Source organism: Homalodisca vitripennis, chromosome 6, assembly GCF_021130785.1.
Source record: "Homalodisca vitripennis isolate AUS2020 chromosome 6, UT_GWSS_2.1, whole genome shotgun sequence".
Lineage (NCBI taxonomy): Eukaryota > Metazoa > Arthropoda > Insecta > Hemiptera > Cicadellidae > Homalodisca > Homalodisca vitripennis.
Window position 1 is genome coordinate 62203106 of NC_060212.1, and position 24884 is coordinate 62227989.

At 33.5% G+C, this 24884-nt stretch overlaps 1 protein-coding gene across 2 annotated transcripts in view; it reads right to left on the bottom strand.

Moving 5' to 3' along the window:
• Positions 1–24884, bottom strand: part of LOC124364378 (E3 ubiquitin-protein ligase CBL-B-B-like) — a 250840-nt gene that overhangs the window by 40173 nt on the left and 185783 nt on the right. The window contains exon 2 of one of the 2 annotated variants that reach the window (XM_046819786.1): positions 2934–3949. The exons of the other annotated variant lie outside the window; for it this stretch is intronic. Coding sequence (XP_046675742.1) covers positions 3919–3949 — 31 coding nt within the window. The 3' untranslated portion in view covers positions 2934–3918. Of the gene's footprint in view, positions 1–2933; positions 3950–24884 lie in introns of those variants that run through there. 2 annotated transcript variants of the gene reach the window in all.

Sequence of the window (24884 nt, forward strand, 5' to 3'; positions counted from 1 at the left end):
ATATCCCTAACACAGTAAACATCAAAACCAAACTTGACTAGCCTACTACGTAATGCAACAACTGTCTTATCTACACGAAATAGAACGAGTATATATATATATATATTATATATTGGATACTGTGTGTGTTGTTCAAAGTGATATAACATTGAAATTCGAGATTTTTTTGTATGGCAAATTAGGATACATAAAAAAATTAATATAGATATTAACTTTGAAAACAAAAAGTTAATAATGCAATCGTAATACAGAAAACAAAATTTGAATAATTCTAAACAAAATTGTGGCCATCTGTTGGTTTAAATGCTAAATATTAAATAGGCCATATTGATTTTGACAGTATAGCCAAAAAGTTGCAACTTTTACATACAGTTAGTTGGCTTCAAAAACTAGATTTATAATTGTAAAAGCTAAAGATAATATACCACGAATGCAGAAACATGTTGGGAAAACATATGTTCCCCAAAAGCATCACATAGTTTTTGGGCTTTAAAATTTAATCTTTTTGGATCAGTTAAGTTTTCCGTTTTCAGCCACAAGAAGAAAAATTTGAGGACTATAAATAGTATTCGACTAAGTATAAAATTCAAATAACCTTAGATTTTGAAACATTTGTTTTTCGAATTTCATTTGGTCCTTTACTTATATTAAGAGACCATTAGGGCATTTGGTTTATCGACTCCTATTTGGATGTATTCCAGAGGTGGAAAAGAGCGTATGACAGTATAAAAAGTAACCTTTACGTGGTATGATGTTAAGCACATATCCACTTCCGTAACACATAAAAATCATGAAGGTGTCCCATACCATTGCCACATGCTATGTAATGAAGGGTTTACTATAAATGAAATAATGGCTCGCTTTTATAAATGAATCGCATTTACGGTATTCCATCTGCATTGCATGTAATGTAAGAGACGTTTTTCCTCTATTTATAAAAGACTACATATGTATTCATTGCAGATGGAATAATTCAACCCGCTTTTAGTTCTGCTTAAATATTAACAACTACATTCTAACAAAAAATGTTTCATTGTTACAAATAAAATGTAATGAATGTCCTTTTAATAGTCGTACAAAAACCAAACATATATATATATATATATATATATATATATATATATATATATATATATATATATATATATATATAAATTCAGAATTGTTATTTTAAAGACAGATAATACACACTTGATGCCCATAAACTGCGGAATTTTGTAGTAGTCATTTTGAAAGGGGGATTATGTGTCCGGTTATGAGTAGTTGTAAATTATTTATTGGATATCTTTTACATTATATACAGATTTCCATTTTAGTTCACCAAAGTGCTAATAGAGGTGAGTTTCATCCAATGCTCAAGTAACAATAAATAAGTTTTAATCATTGGACGTTGGAGCCGCTGGGCTTTCAATAATAATAATAATTAACGTTATTATTAAACAATAAAATGTAAATTACACAATGAGCGTGTTATTTCTTTGAACCTCAGTCTGAAATCAATTACTCGAAAGAAAATTATTTACATATCACTTGCCATTCCTGCAAATTGTAATCATAAAATGGCACACATCCTATAGGTAATATTTTGTCAGTGTAACAGAATAACATGGGTACATATTTATGAAAAATAATTTTATTTTTGTGAAATAATTTAATGTACTGTTTTAATGAATGCATGACTTATGGTAGATCTTTAGGGTGCTAAATGTGTAATACAATATTTGCAGACTAGTTAGAAGTTCATTACGTGTCAACAAAACCAAAGGTCAATGTAAAGGGTCTAAAAACAATTTCTACGATTAATCCTCATTAGAGTTTTGCCCTACTCGGACTGAATTGTATTTTGCCGCCTCCGAGAGGGTACTAATTACAAGCCTCTTTGAATTCTCTCTGGTTGCAGGAAACTTTTCTTCAATAATGTGAGCTCTATCGTTTACCGCATAACGTCAAGCTCGATCCAGATGATTATTTTTAGGGAGAAAAACACATACCCTAGCCGGATTTCGAACCCGGGTCCACGGAACGATAAGCCGCAACTCTAACCACTCAGCTACCACGGAAGGCGAAACCACAGCCCCAGGCTAAACCACAGCCCTGGACCACCAGTTCACTATTTATGCTAGGCGAACGGTATGAGCTAGAACCGCCAAATACATTGTAAACCCCCTAAATAGGCTATCGGATATCTAATTAAATTAGTTTAAACAGTTGAAGTTACAGGGTGTTTCTAAAATAGAGGGTTCTGGGTTCGAATTTCGAAAAGTTCAAAAATAAATTGAGAGCAAAGGATTTCAAATAGGGTAAGTGAAAATTTAAAATCTTATTTGAAGACAGATATTTTATAATTTGTTTTACATTTCTATCTTCAACGGTTTAAAAAATGGCTTACAAATATATTTAATTATCAGGATCATTTCTTTTTTTACATATCCGTGAATTAGGAATACTGATATAATTCTGTTCGGTTTAATGTATTACTCTATATAAAAATAACTTTCAAACGATAACGATAAAAAGGCAAAACTATCAAAAGTTTTGGAACCAATCTCTTACTTCATATTTTTTAAACCAACTTTTGGATTAACATATACATTTTAACCCATTTTTTATAATTCTATTATTCGTTTTCTATTTCATGAAGTACAACTGAACAAATAATGTGTATTCAATCATTAATCGAAAAGGATATTATAATAATACAAAATATTTAATATCAGGATAATTTCTTTTTTTCATATCCCTGAATACCAATATTATCATTCCGTTCAGTTTAATTTATTACTCTACGTAAAAATAACTATCAAACTATAACTTAAAAGGCAAAACTATCAAAAATTTTGGATCCAATCTTTTACTTACAATTTTTTAACTCAAAATTTGGATTGACATACATATTTTAACCAATTTTATATAATTCCAATATTCGTTTTCTATTTCATATATACAATTGAACAAATAATGTTTATTAGATCCTTAACCGAAAAAGGATATTACAATACTAGGTATTACTATCTATGTGAACAATTTTATAATTATTATATTAATCACTTAAATATAAATAAACATACCTATTATAACAATAAGATTTAAACTTATTTTGAATTTTATACCTTTTTTGAATTGTCATAACCTGAGTTAAAAACAAGTTTTTATCAAACACGAACCACCTTCTTTGCGATGAATATAGAAATGAACTCAGCAGTACAAACATGTATTAAGTCCCAAAGTAAGTGAAACAATACCGTGTAGGCTGTTGTGTGTGATGTGTAGAAAATTAAACTGCGCAAAAGCCAGTCGTGTCACAACATGCAGATGTAATTGAAGGATACAGGATAGGGAGTGGCTCGGATTACAGGATGATTACCGTGCTCACCAGAGAGGCAGGATTACTATCCCAGAGGTCCTGTATCACCCAGCCCTTGTATTAAATAAGCTCCCGATACCTCGGCTCAATGAACAACCCTGTCGTCCAATACCCTCCACACAAATCGCCTTTCTGCCTGACGAAGCCCGCTCTTTTGCTCCTACAGCACTAAGGCTTTTCATTACTTTTCAGTAAAATATATTTTATACAATTTTCTTAAGTCTGTTTACCTAAAAAAACAATCACTGCACATAAAATCCTTTGTTGGCTTTGTATTCATGTCATTATTTTTCGTAATATTTAACAAACTTTACCATTTCATACATCATTGGCGTTTAAGACAAAAACAATAAAAAAATCTTGTAGCGTTTTCATCCAACTTTCCAAAACCAAAAATCATTGAAATTGTTTTTTGTTCTATGCTTTAAATATTGAATTAATCAAAAATTAAAATAAGTTAGATTTAATTACTTCAATATGCAATAAAGGTATATTTATATTTATAATTAACTTAAGAATACCTGAACTGTTAAAATTTACCACTGATCAATAATTCAATCTCCATCGCCAAAAGTCCAACCATACCTGAAACAACAAAAAATGAAATAATTAAAATGACAACACTGCCAAAAAATAATGAACTCAACTATGCGTTGAGTAAATTGTACGAGAATAAATCATGAAGGAATATTTTCATCATTTTATTTATTCGTATAACGATTAGCTTGTTAACAATCTGAAACGACTGAAAACTAGGTTTTATAAAGACGTATCGAAATGTATTTAAAATTAAACTCTGGTTTTCACTGCTTTACACGAGTTGCATTACTAGGAACAGTGAATAACTTGTAATGAGGGTGAGTAGGTATAAAATAAATTTGTCTACGGGTTTTTCCGACATTTTGACTATTCAACCTACGCCCAGTATAGAACTGTAGAACGTTTAATTCTACACACACAGCACAAACGCAAAAGACATCGACTCAAACATCCGTCTTGAGAGCATCAACTGATGTAATGAGTTTATTCACAAGTTCACAACTTTGGCCTCAAGCTTGATGATGTTCTCTGAATCGTAGAGATACAGACGTGTGTCTCTCGACGTCATTGTTAATAATTTATTATGTATGAGGAAATACAAATATACGTCACCGCCAACCAGTTTTGTCATCGTAATCTACTACCTCTCATTCTAACATAGGCAATAGGAAATAAGGAAGAAGAATAAGTTTTTGATAAAAAGTAAACAATAATTTACTATAGTACTGTAATGTAATTACCACTACCTTATCACTGTATCACTTAAAATAATCTAGTAACCAAATTTCGTTGAAATTGCTTGTTTCCGGTCTTTGTTATAAAAACCAAAATAGGATTAACACGGTTTTGCCTCAATACAAAACCAATATAAATAGTAAAAATACGTAAATGGGCGAAATTAAAAGTTAATTGTATCTTTAAACCCATTAAAAACTTACAACAGCAGAAATGTTGTATGTTACGATTTTTCATGTTTAACGCTTGAAACGCTTTTTAAATGTACCACGATTTTATTCCCAAGAGGCATAAAATATTAATTTGGTTCTATCTGAAAGTGATCACAGTTTTTGGACTCTTTCACCGCAAACTTGAATAATGTTTCATGAAATTATTCATGAGCCAGTCTTGTTCTTAAAGCACTTCTTTAATATGAATATAAACGTAAAATTAACCCACCACGACGAATTTCCTTGACGTTTCACTTGAATTTAAAGTCAAACAGAAACGCCAGGACGTCCTTCATTGCAGAGGTTTTAATTTGATTGCAAAAGTGTCTTTATGTAATTTTACATGATTATTAAATAACTATTGGCCATAAACCATGAAATAATTCAGAACGTATAATTTGTTTTCAATTATGTATACATTAAAACATTTTACAAACTCTTCTCAACATACTCTTCATAATCTGAATCTTCAAAAAACCACCAAATTAATTAGTCTAGTTACTTCATGTAAACCCACAATTTATTTTTTCTAAATTATCTCAATCATGGGTCTATGTGCATGTCCGTAAAGCTATAGAAGTTGTAATAGCGGGTCTTCTCTCAAATACCAAATTTCACACAAAAAAAAAAAAAAAAAAAAAAAAAAAAAAAAAAAAAAAAAAAAAAAAAAAAAAAAAAAAAAAAAAAAAAACAACCTTATATATGTTATTATATTAATTTAAAATGTGCTGCTGACTGAGTTATGTATTGTGGATAAAATAAAAATTTATCTGCAATAACAATAACATAAGCAACATGTTGTTCATCGACATTCAATCTAATGCATGTTATAAAATATTGATACTTTTCCCTTAAAATAAACGTAATTTATAGTTTAGAAGCAGAAAATGTATCTATTGGATCAACTAATAGTTTAATCATTAAATCAACAAGCAAATATATACATACTTCCCGAATATATACATAAAGATTAAGTAACAGCATAACTGGTTACACAAGTTTAAAAGGTTCGGTTTATTTGAATACTTAACAATCTTCGTGATTATCGAGATATCGTACATCATTAAAGAAGTACAAATACATTTCATGGTAATATGAATGCCTTGTTTTGATAATGATGACATATTATCACATCACTTATATCAAATTATTGTACCAGTTTTTTTACAAATTGGAAACTTTAGTAAAAAACGTAGTGCACTGCACAACGAAGTTGTTCAAATACTTAAGAGAACAATGTGTATTGATTGTTAAGTGAATCCATTATCGTGATTACGTAATTTCCCTTATTTAGATGGTAATACGCAATGAAGGTATCGGGAGCTCTCAAAGTAATTGGAGTACTACCCTTCACTCTTTTCACATTTAAATCTGCTGACTCGCTTTCCAAGCCAGATACGTTTAGAGCACCAGGAGATAAATTGGTTTATGAATTCCAGTAGAATTTCCCTGCTTCAGAATTACATTTATATACCAGATTTTATCACTGCCGAAAACATTACTCGACACAAAGTAACCGAAAAGGTTTCTTTGAAAAAAAATTTAACATATTAAATTTTATCGTGTTAGGGTGGATTATTAAAAGTATCTTTTAAACACTGAAATTACGTTAAGGTGGGCTTTAGACTGAAAAGGTTGAATTTTAAGACATACAGAATAGTTTCAGTATAAATAAATTTAATTAAAGTGAACATTGTAAGTACAGTATTATTGCAACACAACACTGTCTAAAAAGCATAACCGAAATCTAACTTTAATGTTAATTTTACATTTTGTACTATAGGTTTATATCCAAAAGAACACAAAAATCTTTCACTTCGTAAAAATGTAACATTGGCTGGGGAAATGACATTATAGAATATAACACAATTGAATATACAATAAATTGTGGGCTATAATAAATTTCAAGGACGTAGTAGAACTTGAAGATAGCAGAGACCATCAAACGCTTATGGAATGAAAATTTGACGAGTCTGAAGCTAAGAAAATAATGAAAATATTTAGACCAAGAAATGCGTTGTCCTAATGCGATAAGAGAGTCCAGGAACCGGTTAGATCAAAGAAATCCAAGAGGCCAGGAGGTACCAGAGACTTATTAATCACAAAGTTGGAAGTGGACACACACCTGGAGAATTGGTGGAATGATTACATAAGTGATCTAGAAATCAGAGAGCCTAAGAAGTAAGGTGTCCGAAAATGATGTTAGCCAGAAAGCCAAGATGGCCCTTAGATTGGTGTAATTCACTATACAGAAATGCTAATGGTCTGGAAGAATTTATACGATTCTTTTTTGTTATCTTAGGACATGAAACTATCCTAAATTGTCCTTAGTCCTAAAAGTATCTTTGGCTGCTTCCGAAGTGACAAGATATTTTTGGTAGGTAAGGTTGGGGAGAGGGTCGTCTCTTGCCGATATCCACGAGGAAGGATTTTGGCCATTACTCTCAGTCATGTTTCATCGGAAGAAGGGAAGCCAGATCTGTACCAGCCCTTTCTAGTCAAAACGAGCAACTACCCTTAACACCTGGGTAGCCTTACCAAACCAAACAGTCATCTCCCACAATAGAAAAGATCTATCGATCTACTTGCACCCCGACATCTCGACATTTTCTGTTAGTGTGCTGCTCCTGGACATCCATAAGGTCGCTAAGGACGCCCTAATTTAGGTAGCAGATCGGTTTTTGTTGTACCCAGCGTGTGTTCAACTGGTGGGCATAGACTAGTGCTGAAAAGTGCACCCTACTGGAATATATATATGGTTTAAGAGCTAAGAGACGAAAAGAAAGAAAAAAGAACCTAGATGACTGGTTCCACGACGATTCTGTGTCATTGAAAACGAGAAGCTATCAAAAGAAATAATATAAGGTATGCGTATAATTAAATATCATCACGAGCAACTATACAACCACAGGAAACTAGAAATTTACTAGTAGTCAGTAGAAGGCCCAAGGAGTTAATAGGTCCTCGTAATTCACAGACTACATCTATAAACCATAAGGTAAAGATTTTACAGCAATATACAGTCCATACTAGTTGACTATGTCGCCCTGCGATGTTATGGAAGAACCAGGATGACGTATCTTGTCTTGAGTTCAACCTGATAACAAACCAGGCGACCAAATCATGGGTGCAGGAGAAGAAATGCAGCTGACCTGAGCGTTGTCTGAGATTTAGAGGTGTTCGAGACAATGAAACCTTGTTTTTAACGATCAACTGTATCTACCTCAATACACACTGTAAAAGATACCAAAGGGAACAGAAGGTTTAAATTTACGGGAATAAAAAGTTGATAAACATATTAATAACACCTGATACATGGCAAATATATTGATATGGGTGATACTTATACGACTTTGACATAGTAACAGGGTTGAATGTGTCTCACATGGGACTTTTAAGACACCCGGTATAGCGGCTCACAATGAAACTTGCAGTTTGTAAATACGTTTATACGTTGTAGCCGGAAGAAAAAAACAGATGAGCCTATATATTGCCGACTTGTGACGAAGAGAAATGTACATTACTCCAGGTAAACAGACGTCAGCGAGGGTGCTCTTTATTTACAGCGTCATATGTCTCTGCCTCCACATGCCTGCCTGGTGTACGAACAGCGCCGACTAATATAAGACCTGGCCCGCGTCATTTAACAGTGTCTGGTAGGTGGGAGATGGGGTGAGGTGCAGGGGTGGATCTCTTCTATATGTTTTCCTCAGAGCAGCTCTAATAAAATAAAAGGATTTCATATTTACCCGGTTCGGCTCTAGTTTATTGCCCGTCCTAACGGTTTCTTGGTATAACCAATACTTTTGTTTTCCACATAATAAACACAATGATTTCTATAAAAAACAACCCGTGGTAAAATTTGTTTCTTCAGTATCAACCTGTTGTACAGGGTGTAAGAAAAATCTTGGCACAAAATACACAGTTCTTGATGCCCTAAGAACATGTAAACAATAAACATTTTGCCGTGTATTACAGCAATAAAAAGCTTCGTACATTGGTACATTATTTCTAGCAGATTTTAATGTTTCAGGTGTCAATAAGTTTCTACTTAGATATTGTAACTTTTATTATTCTTTAAAAATTGTCAAAAAGTCATTAGTTTTTACAGCGTCAAGCTTCAACACTTCGACCGTCCGCCATTTTGAAACGTAATATGATAATATAATACTGTATAAATACATATCTTGATTGGAGACTACATCAATATAATTGCAATAGATTTCAGTTTTATAACTTTACTGGTTTCTAAAATAAAAAATAAAGAAAATGCTGACAGACAGACCGATGGTAAACGAAAAGAGATCGACCACGGGTTGTATTGAATTTTTAGTCCTCTTGATCCACGGAACAATATTCTAAAATACGTGTAAAGAGTTTTGTTACACCCTGTATATAGCGTGATATTATACAAAAGCTTATGGAAGAGTGGTAATAGTTTTAGTCACCCTTGTTGGCTGAGTACTTCAGTTTCTCACCCCAGGAACTCCAAGTTCGATTCCCGCTTTGGACATGGCAATTTCCCGCGCAAAGAAAGTCGCCTCAGCCTATCCTAGATAGTGTAAATTGGTAAATTGTTCAGATTGCAGCTTTATATCGTCTATCCAAATAAAACAGTTCCTATTCTTGAATACCGACACGCAACATAACCAATGGTAGATCTATCAGTTCTAAGTAAACATTTATTAACCGTTGATTTACTCCATCCACTTAAAAAACAATGTTCATATTTTAAATCAACACCAAGTTTTACAGAATTATAAATACAATTCCGTTATGCCAATATTACCATATTCACGAAGACGTTCTCTAATTATTACGGAATTTTAAAGTGAACATTATTTTTGCTCACAGAGAATTTACGGAAATACTAAAATTTAATCTTCAAAAGACTCTGCATCAAAGAGAATTAAACGAAAATATTGATTCTACCATCAGCAAACAAGAACACACAGGCTGAAAATAACATCGGTGGGAGTTCTAGTTAAGATCCTTCTTTTGCTAAGAATTAACAAACTTTCACTTGTAACTTGTTTAGAGTGGAATCTACAAATTCTGTTGAAACAACAATTTCACACAATTAACTTTGTATTTAAGCAATTCTTTCCTTAATGAACTTTTGAGTTCCAAAGATTTGTGCCACCTCTGCCGTTTCAATAATAGCAAAATGGCGGGCCTGCCTGATTTAGTTTTTTTTTAATTGTGCAAATAGTTACAGATCCTCTGCAATAACTTATTTGAATAAGCAATTAATATTAAAATATTTAGTTATTGTTATTTCTCTCTCTTTTATTGAACTTTCAAAAAATTGCAATGTTTATCTCATCATCTGTTTTAGATATGTTTTATCAATTACTATATTCGCACTACTGTCCTAAAGTTAGACGAAATAGCGTTGATAACATATTTTCTATTTACTCGGAATAATTTCAACCAAGGCAACAATTTTGTTAGAAAAAACTCAGTTTGCAGTTTATTTTTGACGAGGAAGGATTGCGAAGGAAACAGGATTTTTCCGGACATTTTTTCTTAAGTGCATGTTTTAGAGTTAGTGAAGTTGACACACAACATGGTGGTTGCGATTCCTGACTGAGGCGTGTCCCAACGCTCTGGTATGATTAGTTTATTTTAGCCTAGTTTGTAATTATGTGTTAGGTTAGTTATTTACCTGAAGAAGTGATCAGATTGCAGATGTCGAAACGTAGTGTTACTGATTTTTTTTGTTTAACTAAACGATATCAACTGTCCGGAAAATCATGTTTCCTTAAATAAAAAAACTCCCTTAATTAACTACATTTCCTACAGATATTTTTTTTTTACTTTTGGCTCTCTTCACAAATAATTGGAAAACAGTTATTGTGTCCAATTTAATTTTTATTAGTTATCTGTTTCATTGCACGTTTTTATAAAATTACCTGGTTTTGAAGAAAGGAAACATTATCTAATAGATACAATTACTGAAAAATAGCATACTTGTATAAAATTGAAATAACATTTAAATACAGTCTGGCATATACATATATAGTTATTTTAGGCAGTTCACTGTATTATCATAACGGAGAATGATCCTGGATTTATCATCCTTAATGTGTATCCGAAACTGTATATGAACCCACACGATACCATATGTATACGCCTAGTTTATAAATACGACGTCTTAGATGCACATTGTGTTCAGGAATAACATGCAGATTTCCTTCCCCCTTTCGCCGGTATGTTTGGAGCGACATTATTCTAGTTTGTCCTGGGCATTATGACCACAATACGTTCTCCAACAAAGGCTACAATAACAACAGTTGGTGTCTCTCTTAGTAGTAGTATTAGACACTGCGGGGCTCGGCATACAAATTGTTAAAGCCTGTATGCTTTTAATGTATAAACACATGCAAATTTTAAGCTTACACGAGTTAAACACGCTTTCAACTACAAACATTTTTAATTCCTTTCGTTTATTTAATACCTTCAGGCGGTTAAGCTTTTATAAGTATAATATTAAAATTACGTATTATATGTTAAAGATACATTTTCCATCCTTGCAAAAAATTTAAAAATAATCTAAAACACAAGGTTTTCAACCATTAAATTTATGTATAAGGTGTGTACAGAATTTACATTATATTTAGTTTGTAAACATATTTCACAACAGTTTTAAGTAAGGATTGCATTGTAAACGAAACAAATTGGATGAATGATGTAATTGTTATAAACTACCAGAAACGACGCGTAGCTATATAACTAAAAAAAATGTATGGAACGTAGCCCCTCCCTTTCTCTTGATGGCTGCCCGAGAAGATGGAGGTTTTCCTCGTTTTATCGAGGTATACACTTAATTAAAGCAGTTTCACAGTATGGAAATTTATGTACAGAAACGACTAGGATCCTAACTAGAGCTGATTTTATCACGTTGTTCAAGGAGCCAGAAAAGCAAATTCGCCCCTATGAGGAGGGGAAATTTAAATAAGAAGGAAATATAATAGTGAACCAATTTAGCTGAAATGTCGTAAAGTTTAGGGTGGGCTATCTCACTATCTCAAGAAATTTACCAAATTTTAATTTTGGAAAAGTTACACCTCGATATCACATTGAAATACCCCGCTATAGTTCTACAAGTATTGAGTTAATAAATAATATATTCAAAATCCAAAAGAATTGTCAAACTCCACTCGTACTCAAAATTATAAATGATTGAATTGAGTGAAAAAAATTAAAGTAGGCCTACGAAAACCAAAATGAAAGTGATGTGTATATGGAAGGTAAGTGGAACGTATGGGTACAGGTGCCAATTCACACACAACGTTACGTATGAAGTGCTCTGGTGAGAAAATTTGAGAGAGCACCTTGATGTGTTTACAAAGGTGGGATTTACTCAGGACAACGTGTCGCGTAACTGGTCTCTCTAAGGATAAAATGAGAGACACGCTCTCCATCATAGAGCTCAATCTTGCTTAGGTGAAAATTAAGTTTCATTAAGTCTACAGCTCTCGAGATATCCCCTAAGTGACAGGCATCGATATCGCTCACCCTAATTGACGGAGGGCTCTAACAGCCGCCAGGAACAGGAGTACACGGTAACTAAATGGAGTACAAAATAATAGTTAACCGTAATTGTTAGCTAAGTTACATATTGAAGTAAACATTTAAATATATTTAAAAATTCATGCATTTGTAACTCCCTTTTGCCAGACCATTATGAATGTCTTTGCTGTTCAAATGATTTGAGGTATTTTTAAACATACCAGGTTGATACAAAGGAACCAAGGAATCACTAAAAATTTAATTTTCTGTAACATATGTTGTAATCGCCTAGTATAGTAGATAGTAACCAATACCGCTAGTTTCAGGCGATTAGCCGCAAATAATGTTCACATGACGTACTGTCACCGATCAAATCTTTAGTGGTTGAATATTGGCTCTACTGGATTCATAATTTGGAATTTAAATGGGGTATATATGAAAATCTCCTTTTCAGGAGTTTGATACTTAAAACATTTGTTAAAATAAAAAACCCTTCTTGAGTACTATCATATACCAACACTAAACGTTAAATATCTCTTCAATAATGACTTCTTAAACTCTTAATGTTATTATCGCCTGCACATAATATATACACAGTAATGTGATTGACCGCAAATAATGTTCACATGACGCACTGTCACTAATCACATATTTAGTGGTTGAATATTGGCTATACTGGATTCATAATGTGGGACCTAAATGGAGCAAAAATTAAAATATCTTCTTTGCAGGAATTTGAAACTCAGGAATTCGTTAAAAACCTTGACTACTGTCACACCCCGATACTAACGTTCAATATCTTTTCACTAATGACTTCATAAACTCTCTTGGGATGGACGATTAAAAGAATTAATACACATATGTCCTTTGCAACAACCATGTTTTTGGATTTTGTATTCTAAATTTGTTCTTGGAATATTTGGACTACATTTCTTGGCTCCGTAGATAATCACGAATTCAGAGCTGTAGGAGCTTGGTGAAATCAAACCAATATCATGCAAATTATTGCAGACAGTAGAGTCACATAATAATCAATATCTTATGGCAATCGTACAATTTACTGTACAGAAAATTAAAAATTATTCATAGAACAGAACACACACTAAACGGTCAGACATAAAACGTAGAAATGTCATTTCTCCATTCACAAATATTAAGTATTATTGAGAAAACAAATGTTATTATTGAAATATTAACCTGAAATCCCTAAAAAAGGTAGATGAGATAAAGCTATTATGAAATAAAACAAACATGTATCAATTTGCTGCCTTACTGTTTGATGACATATTTTTTGAACTTACTGATATTCTCAAGATCTAAGTAACCTTAATTTTACCCACTTAACATGTTTAGACATTCTTAATCATTCATGGCATTTAACATACATTAAATATGTATAAATAAACAAAGGAAACTAACTACTTGATTATTAAATTCATCTCAATGAAAACTCTGGTAAAATTGTGTTCCACAGAAAAATTATAAAAAACCGTCGAAGAGATTTTGAAAGACACAATAGACAGTCCCGGTACCATTACAGCGCTTTCAATAGAAAGTAAGAAGAAAAGATTAAAATAAAGTCGTCCCTGGAGGTGTCTTTTGTCTTCCCCCTAAATCCCCACCACCCGGATATTCTTAACAGACATATCCAGCTGGCTGGGGTTTTATCAAAACCTCCAGTTGGCTGCAATTCATCCCCAATTCTCTTTCCCTTTAATCCAAGCTATTCGGGGATAAAGCGCTTTAAAAGTAATAGATAAATCTTGCCATGGCCGCAGACTGGCAATGTACAGAAACTGATCTATGTGAAATATCGGTAGAATACTCTATCGGAACAGATGGTGGACCATATGCAGCAGAACATGTCAGACTACGCTCTCACACATTGTCCTGATATGATAACAACATGGTTGATAACAGTGAAACAGAACTTTTCACTCAGATACACATGCAGCGCGCAACAATGCTATTCTCTTCGGACATCCCACTTTAAGTACTATCTCAGCTAAGTACCCTGCCAAAAATTTGTACACTTTTTGTATACAAAGAGATATTATTTTTCCTCAATGTCCTATATTAATTTACACATCCAACCTCAGAAAGCGTAAGTATGGATAAGTAAATATAAACCATGAAAAAAAAGTAAACAGACGACTATAAAACTTTGTCAGATTCAGCTATTAAAACATTCGATACAAAGTTAAGAATTTGGCAAACGTACAGCTTATTTGTCTTAAATTTAATCCTATTAGGTATTTGGATTCAATAAATAATTAATGGTCCTGCTCAAAGTTAACTAAATTTGAATGTAACAAAATGTTTCGTAAGGGATGATTTAATCAATTCCAGAACAAAATCCATAATCAATATTAAGCAAACTAAATTTGTCTGTGTGAGACACGAGTGTTTCAAGGGTTTGGAATAGAATGAATGGCGTGGTGTTGTTGAGCCCTCAATATTGTGTATCACTTCAGGTTCCCACTCGCCCCTGTCCCTTGTCACCCGCCATTCACAACTCCCACACCGATATAGAGTTGCGTCAGTACAGAGGTGTTATGATAGCGTTTTATATCTACCACCTTCTGTTCACAATCTCAACTACGCACACAATTTGACTGTGTGAGAGACAGTGTTTCAGAGGTTGGAATAAAATGAATGGTGTGGTGTTGTTGAGCCCTCAATATTGTGTATCACTTCAGGTTCCCACTCGCCCCTGTCCCTTGTCACCCGTCATTCACAACTCCCACACCGATAGAGGGTTGCGTCAGCACAGGTTAATTCTATTTTGTTGTCTTGTGTGTGGTAATATTGTTTTTGCACATTACCACGATAAGAACTATCATCATTGTTTCATACCACACACCTCAAAAATAAAGAAGTTTTACTTGGATGTATACAGACATTTATACAACTCTTTACTGACAACGACAAGAAATGACTAAGCACGCCACATTAAAAAAGTACTGCCATTTTAACGGTTACGCCACACTCCTTACACATAATATACTTCACTAATTTATATGAAACGGAGAGTAAGAAAGTTTCAGAACAACACAAAACATATTTCTATAACATTTAGTAATATTTCAAATTAATTTCAGAAATCAGGGGAAATATCCATCGCTAGTGAAGCAAACAGAACAGTATCACACATATTTAAAACTCCAAAGACATACTGATATGAAAACAAATCATCGATTTACTATATTAAATGAAAGCGACTGCGATTAACTGCACATTAGCCAAACAAAAAAGGATATAAAACATTCTGCAAACATAAAATATGGAAGAACAGAAAAATATGCACCTTTGAAAGCACTGAATTTAATCTGTCTGGAATCTATAATAACATGTTAAATGTTGCAAATGCAATACATTTAAATGATTGGAAAACATCCTATTGAAAATTCGACTCTACTCTCATCCTAGTTAATGAAAAAAAGAACTGTCCCTATGTGTATTATGTTATACCGGCTAAACCTCTTTCTCAATAGTTTACTTGCAAATGTAATTACTAAGTAAAACAATGTGAATACTTAATTATGGAGTCGCCTGAAGATAAAATCTTTCTGGTTTACACAAAATACTAATGGTTATTGGAAACCGTGTGCCAGTGTGCTTATTACAATTTGCAATAAATTTTAAATTATAAAATACGTCCACTAGACAATCTAGTTAAGCAATTTAAAAAAAGTCTTGAAACGAAAATAGAGGTAATAAAAAAGCCGACACTACACAATAAAGAACCCCGTCTATAGACGGGCATATTGTCGTGAAGGATAATGGTGGGCGAGCCTGATGACGGTTTAATTAGTGTCTGATCCTGCCGAGTTTAGGTGACAATAAATTGTATTAAGGGATATTCTGTAAGACGTGTAAAGGTTGGAGATATTTAATAACACTGTTATTACAATAAATTAATGATGTGCACAAACTTTTAAAAAGTTGTGATGATTAGGAGTCTAAAAGTTTCTACTTAAAAATAGGACGTAAAAGTGGAATAAGAAATCCATGATTGGCAATTATAAGTTTTAATTCTGCACGATCGCACAAATTCAGTCTTTAAGATAAGATAAGATTTTATTGATCATTAGACATTACATGCAACTGATCAAGTCAGAATACTTACACTAACAGCAATATACCATCAACACAATGCAAATGATACAGTAATCTATAGAATACGCAATATTCTACATGCAAAAGTATACTGTAATAGTACAATATGTTAGTAAGACAAAAGTGTACTATTTTATACACTAAAAAACTAAGCCACAGGATGTCAGATGAATAAAACTCTGATAAGTCATAAAATGGCCTTTCTACCAGTAACGTACAAATAACCGTTTTAAACTTACTTAAGTAACACTTTGAGCGTTCAAAGGCAATATATTGAATAGATTTATTCCAACGGCCACATATGAAGATTGACTTTTAGAAAGTCTTTTGAAAGGTTTGCTGATCAGGTTAGCGCCCCGAGTATTACGAATACGAATGTGCTTATTTAGTGTTAGGTTTTGAAAATTATTTTTGACATGCATCAAGCAGTAAAAAATTGAAAGATTGTTAACCGTTAAAATAGTTTCTTTTTAAAAAATCTGCTCACATTGAGCTTTTAATTTAGAACCCGCTATAATTCTCATGGCTTTTTTCTGAGACATTAAAATTTGATCAATACCAGATACACTGCCCCACAAGAGCAGACCATTACTAACGATGCTCTGAACAGTGCAAAGTAAACCATTCCTAGAGTATATTTAAAAACATAAATGTTTAATTTTCGTAATAAATATACCACTCTGCTCACTTTTTATGAACATAATCAACATGTGTATGCCAAGACGGCGTAGGATCAAGAAAAATTCCTAATAATTTTACACTGTTAATGGTTGTTTCTTTCAAAATTGCTCTATTCAGAGTAAATGCCAAGTGTAGGGTCTTCTCTGCGTTCATAAATAACATATTAGCTGTATACCAGTCATCGGCTTGATTTAAAATAATTTTACAATCATTGAAAACTAAATCTAATGAAGGTTGAGTTGTAAAAATGTAACGTCGTCAGCAACAATGACTGATCTGAAATTGACATTGGCATCTAAATCGTTAACTAAGATTAAAAACAGAAGTGGACCCGGTACGGACCCCTGTGATACCCCATGACAAACCTCAGCATAATTAGAATATATAATATTGCTGAGTACCATTTGAAAATGATTACTGAGATAGGAATTAAAAAGTAAATTTTCAATACCAATTATTATTTCATAACACCCTAACTTTTTAAACAGATTTAATTGTCAAGATTATACTTTTATTGTCAGATATTAACTGAGCCTCGAGTGTTTTGAAGAAAATTAAATTCTTCTTCCCACTCACATAACACCTACTACAGGAAAATTTCTGCAGGACAACTTCCTTATAAATCGTTTTTTACGATCTCAAGTTGTAGTCCGTAAAACCGTTCATTATATTACTTTCAAGCCACAATCAGCTGATTAATCGTTTGTTTGCAAAACAATTTGGCCCCAAAAAGGACTCGAACCCGAATCTCTGGATTGAGACTTAGCACTTAGCAATCAAGGACGGAGAATCAATTACAACAGTACAGGAGTCAAAGCCGAATATCAAAACACAATCCCACCACCTGATTTAGTACTACCATTATGGAACTCATCGCAACTAGTTAGAAATCTACAGATGAGCCCTAGTTATCAACCTCAGTTAGACGTCTAATTTATAGGTTACGTGTAGACTTGTCCTTGATTTAAACAGTTTCAATATTTAAGAGCACAACAGATGATTATAATAAATCTAAATAGAATAACTCCAAATATAATCTTACAACATCAGAGTAGTAATATTACATATTTTTACTAAACTCCAAAAATAATTCGAATAAATTATAACGTCTCTTATAAAATAAATTATATTTGTCTTACCGTAAAGTAATAAAAATGTTCTTCCAAACTCTGTTTTAATTACGATAAAATCAAAACGTCTACACTGAAACTAAAAAAAATACCCTGAAAAACTTATAATTTTTCTAATGTTTTATTAAATAATACTAAAAAAATTAACACTGGTAAAATATATAATTGTAAATTTTAAATTTCCAGGGTCGCCGTAGCATATGAAATCGAGCAAGGAAAACCCTAAAAACAAAACCGTAAAGTTACACACAATTTTTAAATTTTTAATGAGTTAAGAAATCGTGATGTTTTCCAAGCTTTTAAGGTCAGAAGGTTGGCTGTGAGTGAAAAACTGATTTATGCAAATCTCACCTGAGACCTTACTTTTAACCTCTTATTTTTCCTACGTTCTGTTTTTATTGCCATGGTAGGACTTTATACAAAAAATACTGTGGCACGGTTAATTCACAATTTTTAAAACTTAAAAATCACCGTATTCACACCGTCACACAGATATATATTGAATATACATGGATACTTTTAAAAAATTGCACAAGTATATCTTTTAAATGCGTCACAGGAATTATCTGTGCAATTATATATATATATATATATAAAAACTGTTCAAGGTCACATGGAAAACAGGAGAATGTTTATTTTTTAAAGAGTCCGTATGGTAATGGAAAAATAACAATTCATTACGTGACAATGTTCAGAGTATTTACTTTGAAAATTACGAAACGTGCAATCGGTTTCAGGCAAAATATGAACAGCAATAACTGAACCAGCATGATTTCATCAATTACACTCGTGTAGCCACCATTTCGTTTGATGTGGGAAAACATCTTAAGAATTAATTATCTTTAGTTTTTAACTGAATGGCTCGTTCACTCTAGTTAATAGTATCGAAGAGGTGCGAGTACGACAAGGCTAATACAATTAATTAACTCCCTTTGATATCAGTAACTTCAAAACCACTTCAAAACCAGATCCGCCAGTACTTTGGTGAAGACACGTATACAACATAAACTGCATTACGGAGGAAACAGGATTTTTTCCGGATATTTACCATCGTTCAGTGATACAAAAACAATCAGTAACACTACGTTTCGAGATCTGCAATCTGATCTCTTGCTCAGGTGGATAACTAACCCCAAACATACCCGCAATCTAGGTTTAAATAAACAAACCATACTAGAGCGTTGTGATACACGTTCAGTCAGAAATCACAACAACGTTGATGTGTGTCAACTCCATGCATGCACACTATCACTAAGACATGCGCGTAACAGAAACACAACACTAATTAGGTGATAATTGTTTTTTTTTTTGTTTTTTTTTTTCTTTTTTGTTTTTTTTTTTTTTTATAAGTGTTGAATTCCTAGAACTTTAGTTATGTGTTAGGTTAGTTATTCACCTGAGGAAGCTATCAGATTGCAGATCTCGAAACGCAGTGTTACCGATTGTATCTACCACCCAATTAATATATATATAAATGAATGTTTGTGTGTTTGTCCTTTATGGAATCGTAAACTATTTGACCGATCATTACGAAAATTTGTATGTATTTTTCCACGAAGAGGGTTTCTATGCTATGTCTATTGATGTAACTCACCTCCAGGTGGCATTGACAAAGATAATAGTTTTCAAAGCGCCTACACATTATAAACTGCAATTACGAGACAGTTACGAATATTTAATAACCAAACACTATTTGAAGGCGCTAAGTTATGAGGTATATTTGTCTTGAAGATAAATTTCTGGTTGAACTTAAAGCTTGAGTGTTAGACCATTTTATTATAAAATACATGTACGTGTACAATGGCTATAAACATATACAGATTTTCTTGATCGTGGCAACAAAGCAAACTCTACACCGGCGTTGGAAATATAATTTACTTGAGCCAGAAGTGCACATACACGGGTAACGCTTACGAAAAGCGTGCGAAGCCGCTGGAAACAGCTAGTAATTAAATACACTTTAAACATAAACTAAGTTTGAAAATTTCTCACCGCCCTTTCACGTCTCTAACCGCATTAGAGTAGCATAAATAAGAAATAGTAAAAGAGTAAATTTGAGGCGGGATAAAAAATACAAGCTTAATTAAATTGAAAATGGAACACATCAGCGAGTTGGATCCAGAAATGGGAGTTTCTTGTGACAAATGTGAAGTTTGAGCAAATCTCTTCTCAATCGACTCTGGGCATAGTTTAACATCTCTGTAACTGTGAATTGACTCCCTTACACGTGATTCACTCGAATAAAAATAATCTAACTAGAGAATGTGTCTACGATAAAAGACAAGATCATCGCTCATCGACTACCTCGTTTACTGCCAAATCCCCGACTTCCCTAAAAAGAAGAAGGCTGGAATGTTCTACGGAGCCAGTTTGGATCCTAAATACTAATAGTTCAGTGTCAAAAATTTATATAACGCCGATGTTCTCTTTTAACGTGAGAGGGGGGGGGCAGAGTGACCATAGATGTCAAATTTAAGGCCAAAAGTTCCGAAATTGCTCCCCAGCTTATACTTAATTAAAAGCAGTTGCAACATTATTTGTGGGACACTGCACTATTTAGCTACGTAGAAAAGCGGGTGTCACTTCGCCCTACTCTATGTCACAAAATTGTATTTTACAGCTCCATTCTGAGCTGTGCCTGACTGCTAACTCGTTTTCGATTACACCGAAACCATTAAGTTAAGATTATAAAAAAATAGAACGTTTGTTGTTTCTCTCTTTGTTCACCTGTACCAACGATTTTTGTGTACCTCTCTTCGGTTGACATAGTGATACAACCCGTTCACTTCCACAGATAACATTCGACAAGGATACTTTGTTCAGTCAATAAGGATACATGTCCATGTCAGACGACAGGCGAAGTGCCACTTAAGGGCTTAGTAAAGATTTCAATTGACATGGAAAGGTCAATATAATTTCAAAGGCCGAAATCATTATAAAACATCATATGTTCAAATACTTGAACTGCAATGCCATGCCACCAATCTTATGCAGTTAAATACTGTTATGCCTACTGTTATAACTACTAATGCCTACTTTATTAATTGTGTATTGAAATTTTGTAAACCTACATTCTCATAACGCAACAGCTAAAAATTACCATTATAAAGTCCGCACCAATGTCTATTTGCCCTTAAAACAAACATAGTTTTTTATGTGTCTCTTGTGTTTATTCCCTGAACCATAATCACACATTTTTTTTAGATAAGACCTACATACACAGGCTCATTATGTATAAAAATTGTTTTATTAAATAATCATACTTAAATACACTACAGTGTAATAGTGTTCTAGAAATAAATTTAATTTAAATGTTAAGGATAATACCAAAATAATACGGGAAATCCTACATGGGGACCATTGCCTGTGGCGTAGGCTTAGTTGTATCAAGCCGTCAATATAAACTTCAATGAACATTCTGGACGGATTAGATTTCAAATAGGAAAAAACGTAAAAATATATATAACAAAAGCATGGCCTATTGCTGCTTGATCTTTGCCGTGCAAATAGTTGTATTTGTTCAACCGGTACGAAAATAAAATAAAATTGTTCAGTGTGGCTAGTTAAAATTTTATGTAAGATGACAAAGAGAGAGCCCTGTCAGTAACAGTGACATCATGAAGGTCAAAGGCGGGTCCTGTGTACCCCCAGCAGAGTTAATGAACTCTCCGCCTGATTGTCATCCGCCTAATAGACATAAATACGTAACTACAAAGAGCAAAGCAAGAGTTTGCGTCCCGCTATAGACAAACTTCTCATTTGCATCTACTTCATACATCAAATTATAATTTTCCAAAAAAATGTAAGGGGCGTATTTTAGGTTTTTCAAAAATGTCTTGGGGTTAAAAATGTATAACGTAGAAGTCATGTGATATAACAAATTAAAGAACATTTCAAATCGAAAAGAACGTCGCAAATGTGAGCCCTTTAGTTTTTTAGCCACGATGTTTATAAAATACTGGGACATGACTAAAAAACTGCCTTGTTGTGGATGTGTAAAATACTGTTATTCTAAAAAAAATTTAAAAAGGCAGAAAAATGTAATAGTTTACATTTTAAACTATATAGTCTCGATCTGTACAATTTCCATACGAAAATCATAAAAATTCGTTAATTATTACTTCAATTGTTGATTTGTAATGGAATGACCGCCATGAGAATTTTATTTTTGCCCGATTCTTCTGTCTCTTGACATTTGCCTTCCGAGATTTTTCATTAGGCTTTCAAGCTTATCGATTGTTCAAGCTACTTGGGAGTTCTTTTCAACTCACTACCCAATTAAGCGGATAGACAAATTGTCTCTTGAGCGCCCAAACCATTTGGACTAAAGCAATTGAACAATTGAAAACGTTGTGTACGTTCAGTAGCTAAGAGAAAAGAAAATATTTCGACATTTCATAATTTAATTGAAAATAATACACATATTCAAAGTAATAATGAAACTCTAACACCGATTAATATTGAAAATAATCGGTGCAATTGTTATTTGTATCTCTTTCACTGGAGTGCAGCCACAATAACTCCATTTCCGTCGGTAACTGATCCCATAATAATGCGCAATGACGACATGCATTGTTCACTAAATTCACAGAACAACGATTGCCCTACATACGTTTAAATACGTAGAATGAATTGAGCCGCTGAACAGCTTATTGGTCGGTAAACAGCATAAACGCCGCCTCCGCACCGGCACGAAGCAACTCATTCATTAATTAGCAGCAGAAACCGTCTTTAGGTTGAGGCGAACCGCAACTGTTGAGAGACAATAATAATTATTGTCGGGTTCTGTCTGCGGAGATGGGTGGGGGAAAGGGGAGGACGGCGCCGACATAACTCAACTGTACAAAACACGTTTTATAACCAATCAATCCGACCTTTCAGGCCGGCGAAAGTAGCCACTGGTTCTTTCAGCCAAGGGTTTTATCAAATTTGTAGCTAAACGAATCTGGAACCGCATTTAATTTCCTATTCAATCACACACAAAATTACAACACGACAAAATGTGTTGAAGCCATTGTTGACAATAGGCGTTTTAAAAAATGATTTTTTTCAGAAGACATTCTCTTGACAAGAGACACTTGTGCTCAGCTCATTTGAAAAGAGTGTGAATGTTGTTTTTAATGCTTTCTTTTGTGGCTTCAAAGGGAAAAATAAGCACCCTCTCTTAGCACCCCTCTTCCCGTCCGCCCCGCAACATTACTTCTCCAGTCCGTAATCTTTTGACGAGACAAGACGAGGTTCAGAATTGAGCGACACAAACATAACCCTTCTCTGTACTTAGCACTCACATAGAGGAACATCACTTAACACCCGCCTTTCACATATGTGCACATGAAATGGCTGTTGATATTAAGAGATGTTTTCTTATTCACACACGACGATATGTTCATAAATTAATTAAATACTTGTTATTACAGAAATATGAAATCACTCACGATTGATACAGTACAGACTGATCAAAAAATACCGAAAACGTTTCCAGTGTAACACACCTGTCTCCATAACTGTGGCACCATTAAATGGAATTAAAAGATTTCAAGAATAGCCACCGGGACAGTAACAAATCCACATTAACCTTTTACAGTTTTCAACAATGGGCCCAATTAACTCAAGAATATGGAAGATTGTCAGTTAATTAGTTTCGCTGTCCTATGTATGTGACCTTGAAATATTTGTATAAGGAGCTTTCAAATATTTATTATCAACCACAGGGTTTGAAAATTAGGTTGGAATGTGACATTGTTTTAGTTACAAATAATTACAATATATTTTATTCGAGCATAAATACTAACCTTATTAAAAGCGATATAGGAATGGAAAAAACGGCCTAACTGCATTCTACGGGTATTATACATTTCCCCAAGCAGCACACAAAGCTCCAACGGTTCTTTATTCTATTTACCGCCCTAAAACAACCCCCTCGGAGGGTCCTGCAAGCATCCTCTGTACCTCTTCAAAGGCTACTTGTAATACAGTAATTTATTCTATTTAAGTTTGTTCACTTTCCAAGGGCTCCCGATTAATTATGTATGACAAGTAGAAAAATCTAGTGCCCAAAACAGTTCGGGCATTCATCACCAGAAAATGATTCTTCACTTAAAACAAGCTAAGTTGAGACTTATTATGCGATATTTACTCTCTTAAGAACATGCTAAAATTCACCCACAAATAAAATGTATGTCTTTTAAAGCGGCCATCTTGATTTTAGTACATAAGAAGTATATTTATATTTTAACACTTCTACGTTAGGTACGACGGTTATCGCAAGATACCCGGATCAAGCAAGTCGAGCGTGGCTGCTGCTTGGATGGGTGACCGCTGAGCGATCCTGCCCTTGCAAGCACCCCGCCTACCCGGCCGTTGGTGGTGGTTCAGAAGTCACCTTTAAGCCGTTGGTCCCCAGGTTTAGTGTTAGAGATGGCTGACTTCGCTTGGTAAAATAAGACATCTAAACTTTTTTACGACTTTAGTTGTCGTTTATATGACTATTATGAGGTAAAATCGTGACTATAAATTTCCAAACGCATTATAGTTAAGTTCTATATTTTTATTTATTTCTAAGAAATAAATCTTACACTTATTTGTTGA